Source organism: Oncorhynchus tshawytscha, linkage group LG02 (genome assembly GCF_018296145.1).
Source record: "Oncorhynchus tshawytscha isolate Ot180627B linkage group LG02, Otsh_v2.0, whole genome shotgun sequence".
NCBI classification, from domain to species: Eukaryota; Metazoa; Chordata; class Actinopteri; order Salmoniformes; family Salmonidae; genus Oncorhynchus; species Oncorhynchus tshawytscha.
Window position 1 is genome coordinate 39,866,755 of NC_056430.1, and position 18,240 is coordinate 39,884,994.

The 18,240-nt window shown below is 43.0% G+C and overlaps 2 protein-coding genes across 2 annotated transcripts in view; both read right to left on the reverse strand.

Moving 5' to 3' along the window:
• The window catches only part of LOC112215542 (paxillin), a 51,247-nt gene extending 44,552 nt beyond the window's left edge, over window positions 1–6,695 (reverse strand). Inside the window, exon 1 of the mRNA XM_024374672.2 lies at window positions 6,524–6,695. Coding sequence (XP_024230440.1) covers window positions 6,524–6,536 — 13 coding nt within the window. The 5' untranslated portion in view covers window positions 6,537–6,695. The remainder of the gene's footprint in view (window positions 1–6,523) is intronic.
• A 5,506-nt stretch (window positions 6,696–12,201) lies between these two features.
• On the reverse strand, window positions 12,202–15,450 carry LOC112215535 (myosin regulatory light chain 2, ventricular/cardiac muscle isoform). Its single transcript, XM_024374630.2, has 7 exons — window positions 15,345–15,450; window positions 14,729–14,818; window positions 13,840–13,915; window positions 13,609–13,713; window positions 13,311–13,389; window positions 13,168–13,216; window positions 12,202–12,913 (listed from the first exon to the last, which is right to left on the reverse strand). The coding sequence occupies exons 1-7, from the start codon at window positions 15,345–15,347 to the stop codon at window positions 12,809–12,811; spliced, it is 507 nt and encodes a 168-aa protein (XP_024230398.1). The 5' UTR covers window positions 15,348–15,450; the 3' UTR covers window positions 12,202–12,808.
• Between the last annotated feature and the right edge of the window lie 2,790 nt (window positions 15,451–18,240).

Sequence of the window (18,240 nt, forward strand, 5' to 3'; positions counted from 1 at the left end):
AATAGTACCCGGGAAAACAGTCTTAGAAGTACCTGAAGCACAAGTCACTGTGCTTCCCTAGCCCCGGTCACTTATGCCTCACCACAGACACACACACGCAAGAAAGCACTCAGTCACATGCAGTCTCCCAGACAAAGGCTACACATAGGTCAGAGGCACACAGACCCATAGGGCTGCAGAGGCAGGCACACAGATCAAGTCAGACTCAGAGACATGGGGCTGCTGTGCTTTGCATTACGAGAGGAAATGACACATTGGCCCTTGGGCCATCTCCCTCCGCCAAGACTGACAAACAGACAGTGACAACTAAGATATTCCACTGAGCCCTCTCACTCACACAACACAGACAGAAGCCCTTTAAAATACAGTAAAACACACTGTCCATGTCAAGCATATTCTATTCCCATAAACTTAGGCCAACATTATACCTTATCAATTTACTTGACGCACACACACACACACACTATTGTAGTGGTCCCGTGTGCAGTGTAATGGTGAACATTAGAACCAGATGACAGGAGGAGTCTATGTATGTCAGTTCTCATTCAGGGGTAACAACGAGTTATCTCACTCAGCCGAGTGCTCCAACGGCACTTCAAACTGGCCTGTTTTAGCTTTTGAGGAAACACACGTACATATACATTTAGCAGGGGGCGCATTCAGATGTGAAATGGCCACGCCCTCAACTGCGGAAGTTGAGGGTGTGTTAGTGGTGGATGTGCTGATGTAGAGCTACACTATAACCCTAGTCCTAGAAACGCATCATGCAGAACGGCATAGTGCTCGACTTTGCCTTGAGCCGAACAACACCCGTGCCTATATATCCTCCGAACACCGGCTTCTCGGGCATTAAATAGAGCACGTGTGTGTGCTTTCTTAGAGGCACAATTTGAAGTTAGATTTCTGCTAAAAGGCATTGATTGTCAAGGCTGAACGGAGAGAGGGGGGTGAGTGTGTTGTTTGCACTCACTCACAGTGAGTGAGGGAGTAAGGACAATTGTGTGAGCATCGGTTGTTTACATATTTTTATACTGTGGTAACAGGGGACATACATTTTTGAGATTGCACCAGTAGGTGTAACTCACAGTGCTGTCAAAGCTCTGGTTGTCCATATGCTAGCTCCAATGCTGCAGCTGGTTAAGGCGGCATGATCTTTGCGACATGGGGCTGCGCAATATCATGCTGAAACATGAGGTGACGGCGGCGGATGAATTTCACGACAATGGGCCTTCAGGATCTCATCACGGTATCTCTGTGCCTTCAAATTGCCATCGATAAAATGCAATTGTGTTAGTTGACCGTAGCTTATGCCTGCCCATACCATAACCCCACCACCACTACCACGGGGCACTCTGTTCACAACCTTGACATCAGCAAACCGCTCGCCCTCACGACGCCATACACTCTGTATGCCTCTTGCAAGATAAAGTTGAAACCGGGATTCGAGAGCACACTTCTCGAGCGTGCCAGTGGCCATCGAAAGTGAGCATTTGCCCACTTGGAACTCAGTTCCGACGCCGAACTGCAGTCAGGTCAAGACCCTGGTGAGGATGATATGTATGCAGATGAGCTTCCCTGAGACGGTTTTTGACAGTTTGTGGAGAAATTCTTCGGTTGTGCAAACCCACAATTTCATCAGCTGTCCGGGTGGCTAGTCTCAGACGATCCCGCAGGTGGAGAAGCCGGATATGGAGGTCCTGGGCGGGCGTGGTTACGTGGTCTGCAGTTGTGCGGCCGGTTGGACGTACTACCAAATTCTCTAAAATGATGTTGCAGTCAGCATGCCAATTGCACACTCCCTCAAAACTTAAGACATCTGTGGAATTGTATTGTGTGACAAAACTGCACATTTTAGAGTGGCCTTTTATTATCTCCTGTATCATGCTGTTTAACCTGTGTTCCACTAGCAGAACCCCTCGACAACAGCCAATGAAATTGCAGGGCGCCAAATACAAATCAACAGAAATCTCAAAAATCAAATTTCTCAAACATACAAGTATTAGGCACCATTTTAAAGATACAATTCTCATTAATCCAGCCACAGTGTCTGATTTCAAAAATGCTTTACAGCGAAAGCTCCACAAACGATTATGTTAGGTCACCACCAAGTCACAGAAACACCCAGCCATTTTTCCAGCCAAAGAGAGGAGTCACAAAAAGCACAAATAGAGATAAAATTCATCACTAACCTTTGATGATCTTCATCAGATGACACTCATAGGACTTAATGTTACACAATACATGTATGTTTTGTTCGATAAAGTGCATATTTATATCCAAACATCTAATTTTACATTGGCGTGTTATGTTCAGTAGTTCCAAAACATGCAGTGATTTTGCAGAGAGCCACATCAATTTACAGAAATACTCATTATAAAATGTTGATGAAAATACAAGTGTTATGCATGGAACCTATGATAAACTTCTCCTTAATGCAACCACTGTGTCAGATTTTTAAAAGAACTTTACGGAAAAAGCATACCATGCAATAATCGGAGTACGGAGCTCAGAGCCCAAACCAGCCAAAATAAATATCCACCATGTTGCGCAGTCAACATTAGTCAGAAATAGCATTGATAGCATGATTTTAGCATAGCATGATTTTCACCAGAATGCACTCCCAAGAATCCCAGTTCCACAATAAATGTTTGATTTGTTCGATAAAGTTCATAATTTATGTCCATATACCTCCTTTTGTTAGGATGTTTGGTAAACAAATCGAAACGCGCAACTTCCAGCGGGAAGGTCGGACGAAAATTCCCAAAAGTTATATTACTGTTCGTAGAAACATATCAAACAATGTATAGAATCAATCTTTAGGTTGTTTTTATCATAAATGTTCAATAATGTTCCAACCGGAGAATTCCATTGTCTGTAGAAAAGCAATGGAAATGGAGCTACCTCTCATGTGAATGCGCGTGACTGAGCTCGTGACTGCTGGCAGACCTCTGACTCATTCCCCTCTCATTCAGCTCCCCTTCATAGTAGAAGCATCAAACAACGTTCTAAAGACGGTTGACATCTAGAGGAAGCCTTAGGAAGTGCAACGTAACCAATATTCCACTGTATCGTCAATACGGACGGAGTTGAAAAACTACAAACCTCAGATTTCCCACTTCCTGTTTAGATTTTTTCCTGTTTAGGTTTTTGCCTGCCATATGAGTTCTGTTATACTCACAGACATCATTCAAACAGTTTTAGAAACTTCAGAGTGTTTTCTATCCAATACTACTAACAATATGCATATATTAGCAGCTGGGACTGAGTAGGAGGCAGTTTACGCTGGGCACGCTATTCATCCAAAAGTGAAAACGCTGCCCCCTATCCCAATGAAGTTAATCAACTTCTTCATGTGCCACACCTGTTAGATTATCTTGGTAAATGAAAAATGTTCATTAACAGAGATGTAAACAAATTTGTGCACAGAATTTGAGAGAAATATGCTTTTTTTGCAAATGGAACATTTCTGGGATCTTTTATTTCAGCTCAGGAAACATGGGACCAACACTTTACATGTTTTGTTTATATTCTTGTGCAGTGTAAGTGTAAAAATGTGGAACACATGGCACATAACACTAGTTGAGTGGTCTTGTGTGTTTTTGCCTCTCACATCCACTCACTGACAAGTCAGCAAACACATTTAAGAGGAGTAGGAAGTAGGGTGTGCTTGAATGTCCGTGTGAGACCACACTTCTCATCCTCCTGCGTTTGTGTGTGTGGTTTGTTTATGCATAGGAGCCCGGCCTGGGTTGGGTTGTGTGGTTTGAGTGAGGGTGCCAGAAATAGACAACGGAGTCCATAAAGTGTGTGTGAGAGAGGGAGAGGCTACCTGGGGGCTGCCGCCTCAGCACTTCAGAGAGAGACGAGGACAAACTTGCTGGCCCCTCTTTTCATGATATACCTCTGCCTACCAAGGAAAACCTTCCCGGTAAACATTTCACTTTACCAGTCCTTTTTCAATTACCAGTCCTTTTTTCAATTAAATAACTGAGTAATTACTTGGTAAAGTTTGGTCCTAAACTCTAATTCAGCCATGAGATGAACTAGGAAAGCAAGGGTAAAAAATACATGAATTACCAAGTGTTTCTATTATGAAATGGACAGTATAAGATATAGCTTAACTTCCATTCTCTGGAATATGTTGTTGCTGATGTGTTGTGGCCCTCAAACCCCCCTAAAATCTAATCAGAATCCCTATGACAACATTTACAACCCCTCACTGTATGGTCATAAAGCCACACTGGATTGTGCAACTCTAATTTTTGAGGGAGGGGCTTTAAGGAGAAGCCCTTCAACTACATAAGTGGAGACGGTTTTGCATCCCAAATGGCAACATACAGTGCACTATTTTTGAACAAGGGTCCATAGAGCTTGGGTCAAAAGTAGTGCACTATGTAGGGGATAGGGTGCCTTTTGGGACACAACCAGTGTGTCCATAAATATTGACAGGGTTTAGTGTGACAAACATTCATGGCATGATTTTCTTTGGACACTAAGGATAACATTTGGAAGGGAGGGTGATTTCCCGTTGGTCATTTAGAAGATGTGTATGATTTCAACTACGCCACTGAGGTGGGCGCAGTCACATAGGTAAGTTGTTAGTGCCCCTTTCAACTCGAGTTGAAAACAAACTACGGCCCTTTTCACACTACTGAGCCAAGTCAAACTGAGCAAAACCGAGTGGAGCAATACTGGGCTGACCTGGTTATGCATCGAGTTGCTGGAAAGGACAATGTGAAAAGAATATATCTGAGCCAGTACAGTACGGTTCAGGTTGTCCCCTATAGTATGTGAATCAGACAAAAGACTCAGTAGGTACGACGCTGTTCTCCTGTATTTCATGCGATGCAGCTTCACTCGGTCCTGCAAGTGTCGGCGTGGCAATGTTTTTAACATCCACAATCAAATTGGACCTTTAAAAAGGGGCCTCACATTACATGGCATCCTATATCAATACCATAATAGCATGAGCCACATGTCTTTTACAGAACAGTTTATTACCTGTCTTGAAGTTAAGCTGTTATTCTGAACCATTTTTAGCATCCAATTAAATGCATCTTTTTTGCATCCAATAATGTGTTTTTCAGATGACTGACTAAAATTAACCTCATGGTTTCCATGTCCAACAGACAAACCTAGACCCAGACACACCCACATATACGATTTCCCCCCTGCAATATTGCATTGCTGAATGAGTGTGAGCGTTGGGTGTGCAAAACCTGTAAACACAATGCTGTGGTCTATTTTGAGACTCTGATACAATTATGAACTGGGAGTGCTCTCTCTAATCACTTGTGGAGGTTCCCTAATGATGACAGAAGCAACAGCACAACCATTCCATGCTGTTAGCAGCAAACCAATAGCATGTATTGTAAGCTAGCTATTTTGGGAGGCGAGTTAATTCAGGTTTTCACCACTGTTCACTGATAAGTCCATTAAGGTTGCGAGCTGACACTGATCTGCCCATAAGCCATGGTCAGTTCGTGTGGAGCTAGGACGTTCATTGTAAAAGCAGATTAATACATTTTGTAAGAAAACAGATGGTGTCACACTGTGGACAGCATGCACAATGAACCCCAAGAGTCCAAACTGGGCTGGGGGGCACTCAAATACCAGAATGAACTCCCTACTCATCATCTGCACATGGACCCCATAATTGGCTTAGATCAAATAGGACAGAAGGGAAACCCAGATGCTCACAGTTACAGGTAAAAAAGATAATTAAAAAATACATAAATAAAGGTAACAGAAATATTCAATATAAAACATCTACATTGAGAGATACGCATGAACTCTTTAAATAAGTAGATTCAAAAAGAAAACAAACGGCAGCAGAGAACTAGAATTAACAGATTTCTTCAAACCTGAGGCTACACATTTATGGCTCAACAAACGCCCCAACTTGGAAAGGAGGTGTGCACCTCGGTCACCAGATAACGAAAGTCATGAAAAGTGCGAATGTTGCAAGATGAGTGCATGCATAGACGCTGTCATCATTTAGTTGCATTGCCCGTCAGCACCAGGCAAAACTGCATACCGACTCGCAAAATTCAGATTGGCAATCTGTCATGTAATTAAAAAGTTGATATGCAAATCAACTAATATGTGACGAGACAGTTAAAAACTAGAGGCTGAATCCTAATGTGCATGTACATTGCTAACATTATGTTCAAATTGGGTTTTGAAAACACATGTGCGAGCATTGCTTCACAGCTAGCAGGAGTTCATAATAATCACGAATTGGATGTCTAGCCTATTGCTCCCTCCATGACGCCAAGGCAAAAATCAAAATTTCGGAACCACAGCGGGCCTCCAACCTGCCGATTCCCACGCTGTGTAATAGGATAGCTACAGCTGGGTAATAACTGGCTATAACGTTAGCGACATTTGTTGTCCTGTGCTATAGCTATTAACAGATTTGTTGTGCGCCGAGGAACGAGCGATATCCAGGTAATCTGGCAGTAAGAAAAGATGGGAAACAATTCGATAGCTCTAGCTAGGAAATAACAACAATTACATTTACCTAAATCATCCATTGTGGTAGCAGCAGGAGTCGGTTCTACTCTACAAACCGAGGCGGTTGTCCTTTGATTCGATTGTTGGTAGCACAGATCTGTCTACGCCGTGGCTGCTATACAGAAATTCCAGTGATCTGAATGCAGCAAATAAGTTTTCAATTTAGCTGCTGCCTGCTACAATCGAGGAGGAGACAAATGCACTCATGGGGACACGCAGCTCGCCCCCACCTGGAGCCTCCAAGTTTTACCAGTAGGCTGGTGCATTTAAACTTTTAGCGGTAGTCTGCCATCTAGCGGCAGTGGGCGATTTTTAAAATGTTCTGATTAAAGCTACAATATGGGATTCGTTTTTCAGCGAAATGGCAGCCCCGAGCTCCGCCAGTTATTTTGGGTTTAGGGAAGCTCAATATTTGGTGAGAAGATAAGTGACACGCACACAATTCCAATTTCCAACCAATGTGTATTTCTGTTTATTGGAGATAAATGGTATGCAAACCCTGGCCTAAATAATAAATCAATCCGATTTGTGTTGCGCCATTCCCGCCAATCTGTAGAATGCTGATGAACGCTTAAACGATTGAACAATTGGCAATACGTCCAAAGTGATCCTCGTGGAATTATTTAAGAAATTAAATAAAATAAAAAATGCTAAAGTATTGTAACGCCCTGGGTTTATAAGCGCGGATATCGACTCTGCCGCTCGAGCATGCTTTTGTACATCGCCTTGGTCCGTACAATTGCCCTTATTTTAGCGCCCCAAAAACGTAATACTTCCAGATCAACTGTAAAGTCAATACCATTGTAAAGCACAATTTCTCCCCTTTCCAACAGAATCAATTACATGACCTAAATGCTGCCCGTTTCTCTGCATAATTCAACCAAGCAATGAGCCCCGTAGGGTCTTTTTAAAAAGGGCGAGGGGGGGCGAAACTAATGCGTGATAGTGAGAAGGAGAGATGTTGTGTGGGAAAATTGCTTTTTTTCCCACTCAATCTGTCCAATTTATCACCTTATCGCCTCTAAAATGTAAATAAAACACTATAAAGAGTTTATATAATGTGTTATAACATACCTATTTGAAGGTTTGTGTAGAATTTGAATTGGGTTTTCAGGGCGGTGCTAAAGTGATCTTAGAAGTAAACAGTGGATTTGAGAATGATGATCACACGCAATGCTGATGAAAAAAATGACTAGGTATCCCCTCCTTACCCCGTCACTGTCCATTTCTTGTTTTTAAAGGATGATAGAAGTGCTACACCTGGTGGAGAGAGATTATACGACAGAAATAGTTGCTTTATGCGTGCTGTACGTTACGACATGACACGTCAAGATGTAACGGAGGGTCAGTTTTTTCAACTTTTCTCCAATACTATAGAGCCATTACCATGTCGATCAACGCTTGAATAGAAACCTAGTTCACACCCCCGATTTTGACGTCAACACAGTCCCATTAGTTTTCTTTGTAGCCTCGTTTGAATGTTGCGGTTGTGCAAAATTTGTACGGAATGGGGTGAGTTTGCATTACCAATTAACAGTGAGAAGTTAAAAATAATAATTCACAAACCAAAAAAATCGAAGGCTAGGTGGCCTACACTGGTGACTACTGCAATCTCATCTGAAAAATAGTTTGTTGTAGCCTGACAGGCCTGTTATTCATTTAGGTCTGTCATTGACTTTGGCATGTTATGTGGCTTGATCAAGCCTTTGACATGGACAGCCATTTGATTATTTAGACAATAATGTCACAGACAGGCCAGAATTAGGCCCGCAAATATTCAGAGAAAGAAGGAAAACCTTCATGAGCAAAACCAGCGACTCCTCGTGGACAATGACAGTTACCCGGTTGCCATCCGGAAATAGAAGGAACACCTTGGCTGTCTTGACACCAAGGTAAGACCAATCAGAATGACTGTTTCTAAATTACTTGATAAAGGACTGTTGCATGTTGCTAAATCTCTCTCAGATCAGTCAGTGGGATGGACAATGATAGCCTGGTCCCAGATCTGCTTGGTATGAAAATAACCTATGGCTATATAGGAGTATGGAAGGTACCACAAACCGATCTAGGACCAGGCTAGGATAATTACTTTTTTTCAAGCTATTCCTTTTCCTCAGATGAAGGAGATCCTGCTAAGCTGTGGCAGAGGAAGAAGTAGATGGGGTTAGGATACGCACCCTGAGGAGACTTCATCAGAGGCAGCACAGCCGCATCATGGAGGACCATGTCAACCAGGTACTGCAGTCATCATCACCAACCAATTCTATTTCCATTCAACACTCACACAATCACATAAACCTACATCCATTACGCGCTCACACAATCACACTAACCATGTATTTGTTGTGTTGTCTATGAACAAATATGGTGGATAAATGAAGGTAGTTCACTGAGACCGTTTGTGTGTGGTGCCAGGACAGCGACCTCTCCCTCAATGTGACTAAGACTAAGGAGCGATAGGAAGAGGCGAGCCAAACAGGCCCCCATTAACATCAACGGGGCTGTAGTGGAGCGGTTTGAGAGTTTCAAGTTCCTTGGTGTCCACATCACCAACAAACTATCATGGTCCAAACATACCAAGACAAAATCTTTTCCCCCTCAGGAGACTGAAAAGATTTGGCATGGGTACTCAGATCCACAAAAAGTTCTACAGCTGCACCAATCAAGAGCATCCTGACCGGTTGCATCACCGCCTGGTATGGCAACTGCTCGGCATCTGACCGTAAGGCGCTAAAGAGGGTAGTGCGAACAGCCCAGTACATCACTGGGGGCAAGCTTCCTGTCATCCAGGACCTATATAATAAGCAGTGTCAGAGGAAAGCCCATAAAATTGAGACCAGTCACCAAGTTACAGACTGTTTTCTCTGCTACCGCACGGAAAGCGGAACTGGAGCGTCAAGTCTAGGACCAAAAGGCTCCTCAACAGCTTCTACCCCCAAGCCATTAGACTGCTGAACAATTCAGAAAAATCGCCACCGGACACACCCCCCACACACTGCTGCTACTCGCTGTTTGTTTGATACCTACGCGTAGTCACTTCACCCCCCACCTACAGTTGAAGTCAGAAGTTTACATACACTTATGTTGGAGTCATTATAACTCGTTTTTCAACCACTCCACAATGTCTTGTTAACAAACTATAGTTTTGGCAAGTCGGCTAGGACATCTACTTTGTGCAATTTTTCCAACAATTTCACTTATCACAATTCCAGTGGGTCAGAAGTTTACAAACACTAAGTTGACTGTGTCTTTATACAGCTTGGAAAATTCCAGAAAATTGTCATGGCTTTGGAAGCTTCTGATAGGCTAATTGACATCATTTGCGTCAATTGGAGGTGTACCTGTGGATGTATTTCAAGGTCTACCTTCAAACTCAGTGCCTCTTTGCTTTACATCATGGGAAAATCAAAAGAAATCATCCAAGACCTCCACAAGTCTGATTCATCCTTGGGAGCAAACGCCTGAAGGTACCACTTTTATCTGTACAAACAATAGTACGCAAGTATAAACACCATGGGACCACGCAGCCGTCATACCGCTCAGAAAGGAGAAGCGTTGTCTCCTAGAGATGAATGTACTTTGGTACAAAAAGTGCAAATCAGTCCGAGAACAACAGCAAAGGACCTTGTGAAGATGCTGGAGGAAACAGGTACAAAAGTATCTATATCCACAGTAAAACGAGTCCTATATCGACATAACCTGATAGGCTGCTCAGCAAGGAAGAAGCCACTCCTCCAAAACCGCCATAAAAAAGCCAGACTACGGTTTGCAACTGCACATGGGGACAAAGATCGTACTTTTTGGAGAAATGTCCTCTGGTCTGATGAAACAAAAATATAACTATTTGGCCATAATGACCATCGTTATGTTTGGAGGAAAAGGGGAGGCTTGCAAGCTGAAGAACACCATCCCAAACGTGAAGCACGGGGGTAGCAGCATCATGTTGTGGGGGTGCTTTGCTGCAGGAGGGACTGGTGCACTTCACAAAATAGATGGCTTCATGAGGGAGGAAAAATTATGTGGATATATTGAAGCAACATCTCAAGACATCAGTCAGGAAGTTAATGCTTGGTCACAAATGGGTCTTCCAAATGGACAATGACTTCCAAAGCATACTTCCAAAGTTGTGTCAAAATGGCTTAAGGACAACAAAGTCAAGGTATTGGAGTTGTCATGCTCTGACCTTAGAGCTTTTTATGTCTCTATTTTGGTTTGGTCAGGGTGTGATTTGGGTGTACAAAGGCATACAAACCTGACTCAGTTTCACCAGCTCTGTCAGGAGGAATGGGCCACAATTTACCCAACTTATTGTGGGAAGCTTGTGGAAGGCTACCTAAAACGTTTGACCTATGTTAAACAATTTAAAGGCAATGCTACCAAATACTAATTCAGTGTATGTAAACTTCTGACCCACTGGAATGTGATGAAATAAATCAAATCTGAAATTAATCATTATCTCTACTATTATTCTCACATTCATAAAATAAAGTGGTGATCCTAACTGACCATAAAACAAGGAATTTTTACTGGGATTAAATGTCAGGAATTGTGAAAAAACGGAGTTTGCCTGATGGTCATTAGCAAGTTGGGCACTACCCAAGCATGTCTAGAGTGCATAAAAGGAGATTACAGTGACTCAATCGTTATGTGGAATTTTACTGCGGTCATGACTCATGACTACCAGTGTTGCAGTAATATGGTCACCACAACAGCCCTACACAAACACACACACACTTTTGAACAGGTTTGTTCCCATTATTGTTGGAAATACCACAGCTCATCTAGGCCCTTATCCCTTGTCCCCCACCCTAGGAACAATGCTTAATTTTGGACAATGAAATAACAGTGGGTGACTCAGGGCTTTGCACCTGTGTCAAAGTCTCCCAGCATGGCCAGGCATCAGCTCATTGGAGCAACAACAGGCGTTAGGGGGATCACTTGCTGGCAGCTTATTGTCTGCCTGTTTGATGCATCATGCGGTGTAACGTTACCCCGTCACATCATCACATGAACTAAAATAAACACAGGGGCTTTGTCTTTCCAAACCAAACCCCATGTTTGGACAGTGTCAGGCCCCTCTGTACCTTGAAGCCCAGTCTGATGTCAGAAGACAGCCATCTCTACTACCTCACTTGCTCCTCTCTAAATACAGAAGGCTACATGCTCTTAGTCTTAGGGGATCCATCATACCCTCAGCTGCTGGGCAGGACTTTTGCCAAGACCAAGCTGAAACCCTGAATCAGTTTATAAACCAGTTGAAAAGCTCTTCCTCACTGAAGAGATCGATTGAACCTCAAACTTGCCTAGTGGGCTGTTAGTATTAGAAAAAGTCTGCTTATGCACTATTTACAACCCACACTGATTGTCATTAACCCCTGATGTAAACTATATTTTTTGTTTTACCTATTTACAACACAGGGTGGCAGCAGCAGTTATGTGATAAACTTGGACAAATTGTTACGAGGTTCATTTAATAATTTAAGGAAGCATACGCCCATTGATACATATACTTGATTTGTTGAGTTGAAACATTGTCACTTATAACATATGACATTCGTTCTAATGTGTCATTAGTCAATCAAGTAAAAAAAGAGCATCTAATAGCTGTTATGCTCTCAAAGGAGCTGCTTCAAAATCAAAATGTATTATCGTAAGGTGGAAGAAATAACAAATGGAAAAAAGACATGAGTTAAAGTGATTTATTGGACAGTGATCAGATTGTATAATAGCTATAGCCTGAATTCAACCATTTACACACATTTGGCTTGACAGTTGGCTTAACGCAGCGTTTCCCAAACTCGGTCCTTGGGACCCCAAGGGGTGTATGTTTGTTTTTTTGCCCTAGCACCACACAACGGATTCAAATAATCAACTAGTCATCATGCTCTGGTCATTTGAATTAGCTGTGTAATGTTACAGGCAAAAACCAAAACGTGCACCCCTTAGGATCCCGAGGACAGTTTGGAAAACACTGACTTAACCACTGCTGATGAGCGGCAAACGTAATGCATCACAAAAGGAGGCCAGTTGAAAAGTGTCTTGAGCCTTTTGTAGGAGTGAGAGGCCAGTGAGTTTCTCTCTGTTCCTTTTTCTCCCCTTCCACTGTGGAGCTTCACCTGATCTGATTATGTAAGTGGGCGGGGCAAGCACACAGGACCGTGGATGGAGCCTGGAGATGATAGATGACTGCCGATAGGTGTTTTGACCAGAGAAATAGAAGCGCTAGATTATCTCTTGTCTAGAGCTTGTATTTCTATCACTGACAGAACACGCTGAAGGAGCAGTTAGTTTGTTACTCCTGGTCCTTCTCTTCTCCGTGTGTGATGATGTGCACAAGGTTTTTGTAGTCTAGATTTCCTGCCACGTCTGGTGGGAAGGCTGCAAACATCTGCTCCATCTGAGAAAACCAGCGAGAAGCTTTAGTGACTCAATCACTGGCGTACACATCACGCACTTCACACCATTTTCGAAGCAACACGCAACATGTTTATGCATGATCTATGTTATGTTACTGATTATGAGTGGTGATGAGTTGTTTATTTAAAATGGTTTGTCTGCTGTATTTCAATAGTTGTATGTACAATGGGTCAATGTGTGTGTGGACAGTATATAGATTATATTGCGTTTAGTGTAAATTGGTTGGGCTCCAACCTCTTCAGGAGAAAATCTGTCCGCTTGTGTCGTCAGCATCTCTGTCACACTGAAGACGAGCAAGAACAAGGATGACATTAACCATCTCCACAAAGCTTTGACCCTATAGGCCCATTTACACAAACGCACACGCGACTACTCACAAGTCCTTCCTCAGGACCCCTTTTCCTTCGGGGTCAAATACTTTAAAAGCATTGAGGATAGTCTCCTCTGGATCAGCGCCTACACAGAGAAAACGTCTAATTAGAACTAAGTCGATGGGAGGCAGACGTGGACAATATAAGAGTACAACATACAAAAATTCAGAGGGAAAATGTCATTCAAATTAGGATTCAGGCAACTCATCTGTTAAACGTTTGGGAGGAAGTGACATTCAGCACTGTGGCAAAATGTAGCATGACGTTTAACCAACTGAATGCATCCCTTGTTTGCACACCTCACCTTTCAGCTTCTCCCCGAACATGGTGAGGAAGATGGTGAAGTTGACGGGGCCGGACGCCTCTTTCAGCATCTCATCTATCTCCTCCTGCTTCACGTTGAGCCGCCCTGTTACAGAGACATGGGTCAGGACCATTGCTTTCGTTATGGCCAGGTCGTTAATGTAAATGGGAATACATTCTTACTGACCTAACTGAACAAATAGATACATAGTAGAATACAACTTCAACCCACCCAGTGCAGCAAAGGTGTCCCTCAGGTCATTTTTGTCAATGAATCCATCTCTGTTCTGGTCCATGATGGTGAAGGCCTGTCAATATGGAGGTTAACACTTAAAGGGAGACATGAAAACGACTCCAGTAACTAGAGTTTGTCTGTGTGTGTGTGTGTGTATGTGTTGGGAGGAGAGTGACAGTAAATCCCATGGCCTACAGTTGGAGCCACTCTGCATATCAAATCATTCAATGTGCCGGTGTTTGGTCAAGTGGACCACACGTTATCTCCATGCCAGAAATCTTTGTCAAAACGATCCCATCAATGCTCTCTGGAACATGGATCTCTGGACATTCCTTTTTTTCTAAGCCTTTATTCTTAGTTACTGTATTCATACTATGTTACTCCCTGGGGTTTAAGAGTGGCATTCAGGTCAGGGCATATTTCCCATTCTATCCCCAGCCCTGCCTAATCACCGATGACAGGGCCTGAATGCCTGGCCATGATTTAAAGAGCGACACCGCTCATACCACACGCCTGGAATTCATGATAAGGGCAGAGAGACAGGTGGAAAATGAACAACTCATGAAAGGTGATGGACAGAGGGACAGGTAAACATACAGGCTTACAGAGATGCCGGATTCACACTATAGGGCCAAACCGAGATGTATTAGGCGGCCTGGTTAAACATTCACCATAGTTGCTGGAACTGTGCTTGAAAGGACAATGTGAAAAGAAAATGTCTGAGCTAGCATAGTAGTTTGGGTTGACCCGATAGTGTGATTCAATCTGAACAGTAGAGGCAGAATGGGTTGGGCACTAGGACGATGACAAACAAACTAGACAGAAAAGGGTGCAGTGTGATCGATGGGCTGTCGTCATGGTAATAAGGGAAGAGACAGATTATTACCTCCTTGAACTCCTGGATCTGAGACTGCTCAAAAATCGAAAACACATTGGAGTTAGAATCCGCTGACTTCTTCTTTGCCTTCTTGGGTGCCTTTGGAGAGAGGTGGAAAGGAGAGGTATATCCATAAAACATAGTGGGCTGGAGCAAAAGCCTGCACACTGTGGACTTCCAGGAGCAGATCTACCCAGATTTATACTAGCGGCAGTGTATCAACACAATAGAACTGTTATGTTTGGGATAGAACGGTCTTTGACAGGACCATGCCTTGAACTAACTAAACTAGATGCTATGATTTAAGGTGTGATCACGCCCAACTTAAAATACTGTACATACTGGAAATACTGAACAGATAGAAAATTTTAATTTTCTAGAACACTATGAAAGAAAATATGACATCTAACAGATTCCTTTTTTGATTCGAACAATTGTCATCATCATCCAAAGCTACCATCGTCAACCGATCTAACTACACATCTATCTACCTGTATAGCTGCTTCCTCTAAGGACTTAGCGGAGTTTTACATTAATAATTCCCTTTCCCCTACAACCACCCCCTTGACATACGTAGCTGACAGTGTGAAATCCTAGAGTGGCATAGAACAGGACAGGCACTTACCATAGCTGCAGCTGGAGGAGATGGGTGATGAACAGAACAATGGGACTCCCAAAATGCAACTGAACAATGGAGAGTGCTTTGTCTGGCCTTATGTAGCCTACATGCACTCCATTCTACTGGACGATATAAATAAACCATGCCTTCTTTAGGAAGTGACAGGTAAATGACAACACACACACAGGGGGACGCGCACACACACACACACACACACACACGAGAGAATAATCCCGATTGCCCTCTGCCCCAAAGTTCATTGTCAGCTCTCAGAGTGGAATAACAGTGGTTTAGAATAACAGGACCTTGCATGCTGAAGGTTAAGCTGACATATGGACTTGTTGGAAGGTCATACTATGGATCTTTTAGCTATTTGATTTTGAATTTTAGGACCCCTTTAGGTATAAAAATAAAATAATTTGATAAAATATTGAATTTGCCCTTTAGGTAAAATACATTTTCATGAGAAGACCAATTTTCAGGATGTCTCATGGTCTGACAAACACTGCTCTAGCTCTGCCACCCTTCACTGCAGATGTGGAAGTGCGATATTGGCGGATGCAGTGGATTGAGACGCATCCAAACAGATATCTCTATCTTAAACTGACAGTCTGTAGGGGGGTTTGAAAGGAACCCAAAACTCTAATCTCTCTTTCCTACCCCGAGAGAACATGGAATATTCCCCGCTCTCTCCTACCCTGCTTTAAAAGTCCTGCTGAATGTATGAGTGAGTGATGCCTCACAACCTCAAAGCAGAGGTGATGCCCGTTCAATCCACAGCCCATATTGTGTGTGTGTGCAGATATTTTAGTCATTTAACAGACACTCTTATCCAGAGTGACTTATAGTTAGTGCATTCATCTTAAGATAGCTAGGTGGTACAACCACATATGTCAGTGATAGTAAGTACATTTTTCTTCAATAAAGTAGCAAATTCAGAACTAGTAAGGGGGGAAAATATGTTAGTTAACAAAATATGTTTGGGGGGGGGGTGCTGCTGGGGATTATTTAACAGTCTTTGAATAGGTAGGGTTTCAGATGTTTTCGGAAGATGGGCAGGGACTCTGCTGTCCTAGTTTCAGGGGGAAGCTGGTTCCACCATTGTGGTGCCAGGACAGAGAAGAGCTTTGACTGGGCTGAGTGGGAGCTGCCCTCCCTTAGGGGTGGGAGTGCCAAGACACCAGAGGTGGCAGAACTGAAAACTCGGGTTGAGGTGTAGGATTTGGCCATAGCCTGAAGGTAGGGAGGGGCAGTTACTCTTGCTGCTCCATAGGCAAGTACCATGATCTTGTAGTGGATGCGAGCTTCGACTGGAAGCCAGTGGAGTGTGCAGAGGAGCGGGGTGACATGGGAGAGGTTGAACACCAGGCCGGCTGCAGCATTCTGGATAAGTTTCAGGGGTTTGACGGCACAAAAAGGGAGCCCAGCCAGGAGACTGTTGCAGTAGTCTCGATGGGAGATGACAAGTGCCCTGGATTAGGACCTGTGCCGCTTCCTGTGTGAGGTAGGGTCGTACTCTACGATTTCTTTTCTTGAGCAGATGGTCGGGGGGGCCGGAACATAATTAAGCAATAAGGCCAAGGGGGTGTGGTATATGGCCAATATACCATGGCTAAGGGCTGTTCTAATGCACGATGCAACGTGGAGTTTCTGGATACTGTCCTTAGCTGTTGTATATTGGCCATATACCACAAACCCCTGAGGTGCCTTATTGCTATTATAAACTGGTTACCAATGAAATTACCATATTAAATATAAATGTTATATAACATATAAATGTTTTGTCATACCCGTGGTATGCGGTCTGATATACCACACCTGTCAGACAATCAGCATTCAGGGCTTGAATCACCAAGTATATAATTACAAATCATTTGTCGACTGCAAATTGACTGCAAGAAGCCCAAACATATATAATGTTTGACTAAAACATAATTAATTCAAACCTTGCTTACATTTGTATACGGTCATGTATCTATTATGCATGGGAATACTTGGGAACTGGACTTCTTACATTAAAATCCCTTGGAGCTAATTTCCTGGTGTTTATAGTCTTAAGTCCAACATTGAAAATAATAAAACATTTAAATAAATGGTTTTGCTCAGAAAACTTGTGTTGCCAAATAAAAGCACCCGCGGGCCGCCCGTTGGGGAACCCTGTTGTAGAGCACAAACCTGCAGGAGTGAGTCACTGCTTTGACGTTCGCAGAGACCAACAGGGTATTGTCCAGAGTCACGACAAGGTTCTTTGCACTCTAGACTCTAAACTAGAGGAACTAAGAGCCAGCTGTTGAGTCGTTGTGGTTTTAGCGGAAGCATAGCCCCGATTACCTAGTAGGTTACACCCTTTCACACCATCATGCTGACCCAAATTGTACTGTGCTGGTTCTGTAATCAGGCCAGCGCCATACAGCTCGGCGAAAAAGATTTTTTGACAGCTAGTAGCCCATCTACCTCTACTAGGCTACTACCACTACCTCTATGCTCTTCAATTTGTTAAATGTGTGTTTATGCCGTCATTACATGTTAATTTGTTTGTCTAAGGCCAGTATAACAAAACATTTTAAAGATGAAAGCCAGTGTGGACAAATATTAGCTTATTAAGCCATTATTTATAGCCCTGCCGCTGTCAGGGGAGTGTGACTGCCACGCTGGGTTAACAGTGGAGCAAGCCCAGTCACATCTCTCACATGCTTCTATACATATCACTCATTTACAGAGCCCACGCTTCACTCAAGCGGTCATAGCTAGTTAATTCTCTCTTCACATAAATATTTCTAACTGTTTTAGAGCATGCAACTTTGTATCATAAGAGAGTGTATTTCACATGTTTAAAAACAGCAGCCAAGGTAGCTGGAAAACCATGTCAATTTGTATTTTCTATGAACAAACTCTTTAATGA

Excerpts from the sequence above, each read along its gene's own strand:
- LOC112215535 (XM_024374630.2), bottom strand. Across the intron at positions 13,390-13,608 it reads GTTCGGGGAGAAGCTGAAAG|GCGCTGATCCAGAGGAGACT; the intron begins GTGAGGTGTGCA and ends TTCTCTGTGTAG. Across the intron at positions 12,914-13,167 it reads ACAGATTTTCTCCTGAAGAG|ATGGAGCAGATGTTTGCAGC; the intron begins GTTGGAGCCCAA and ends TGGTTTTCTCAG.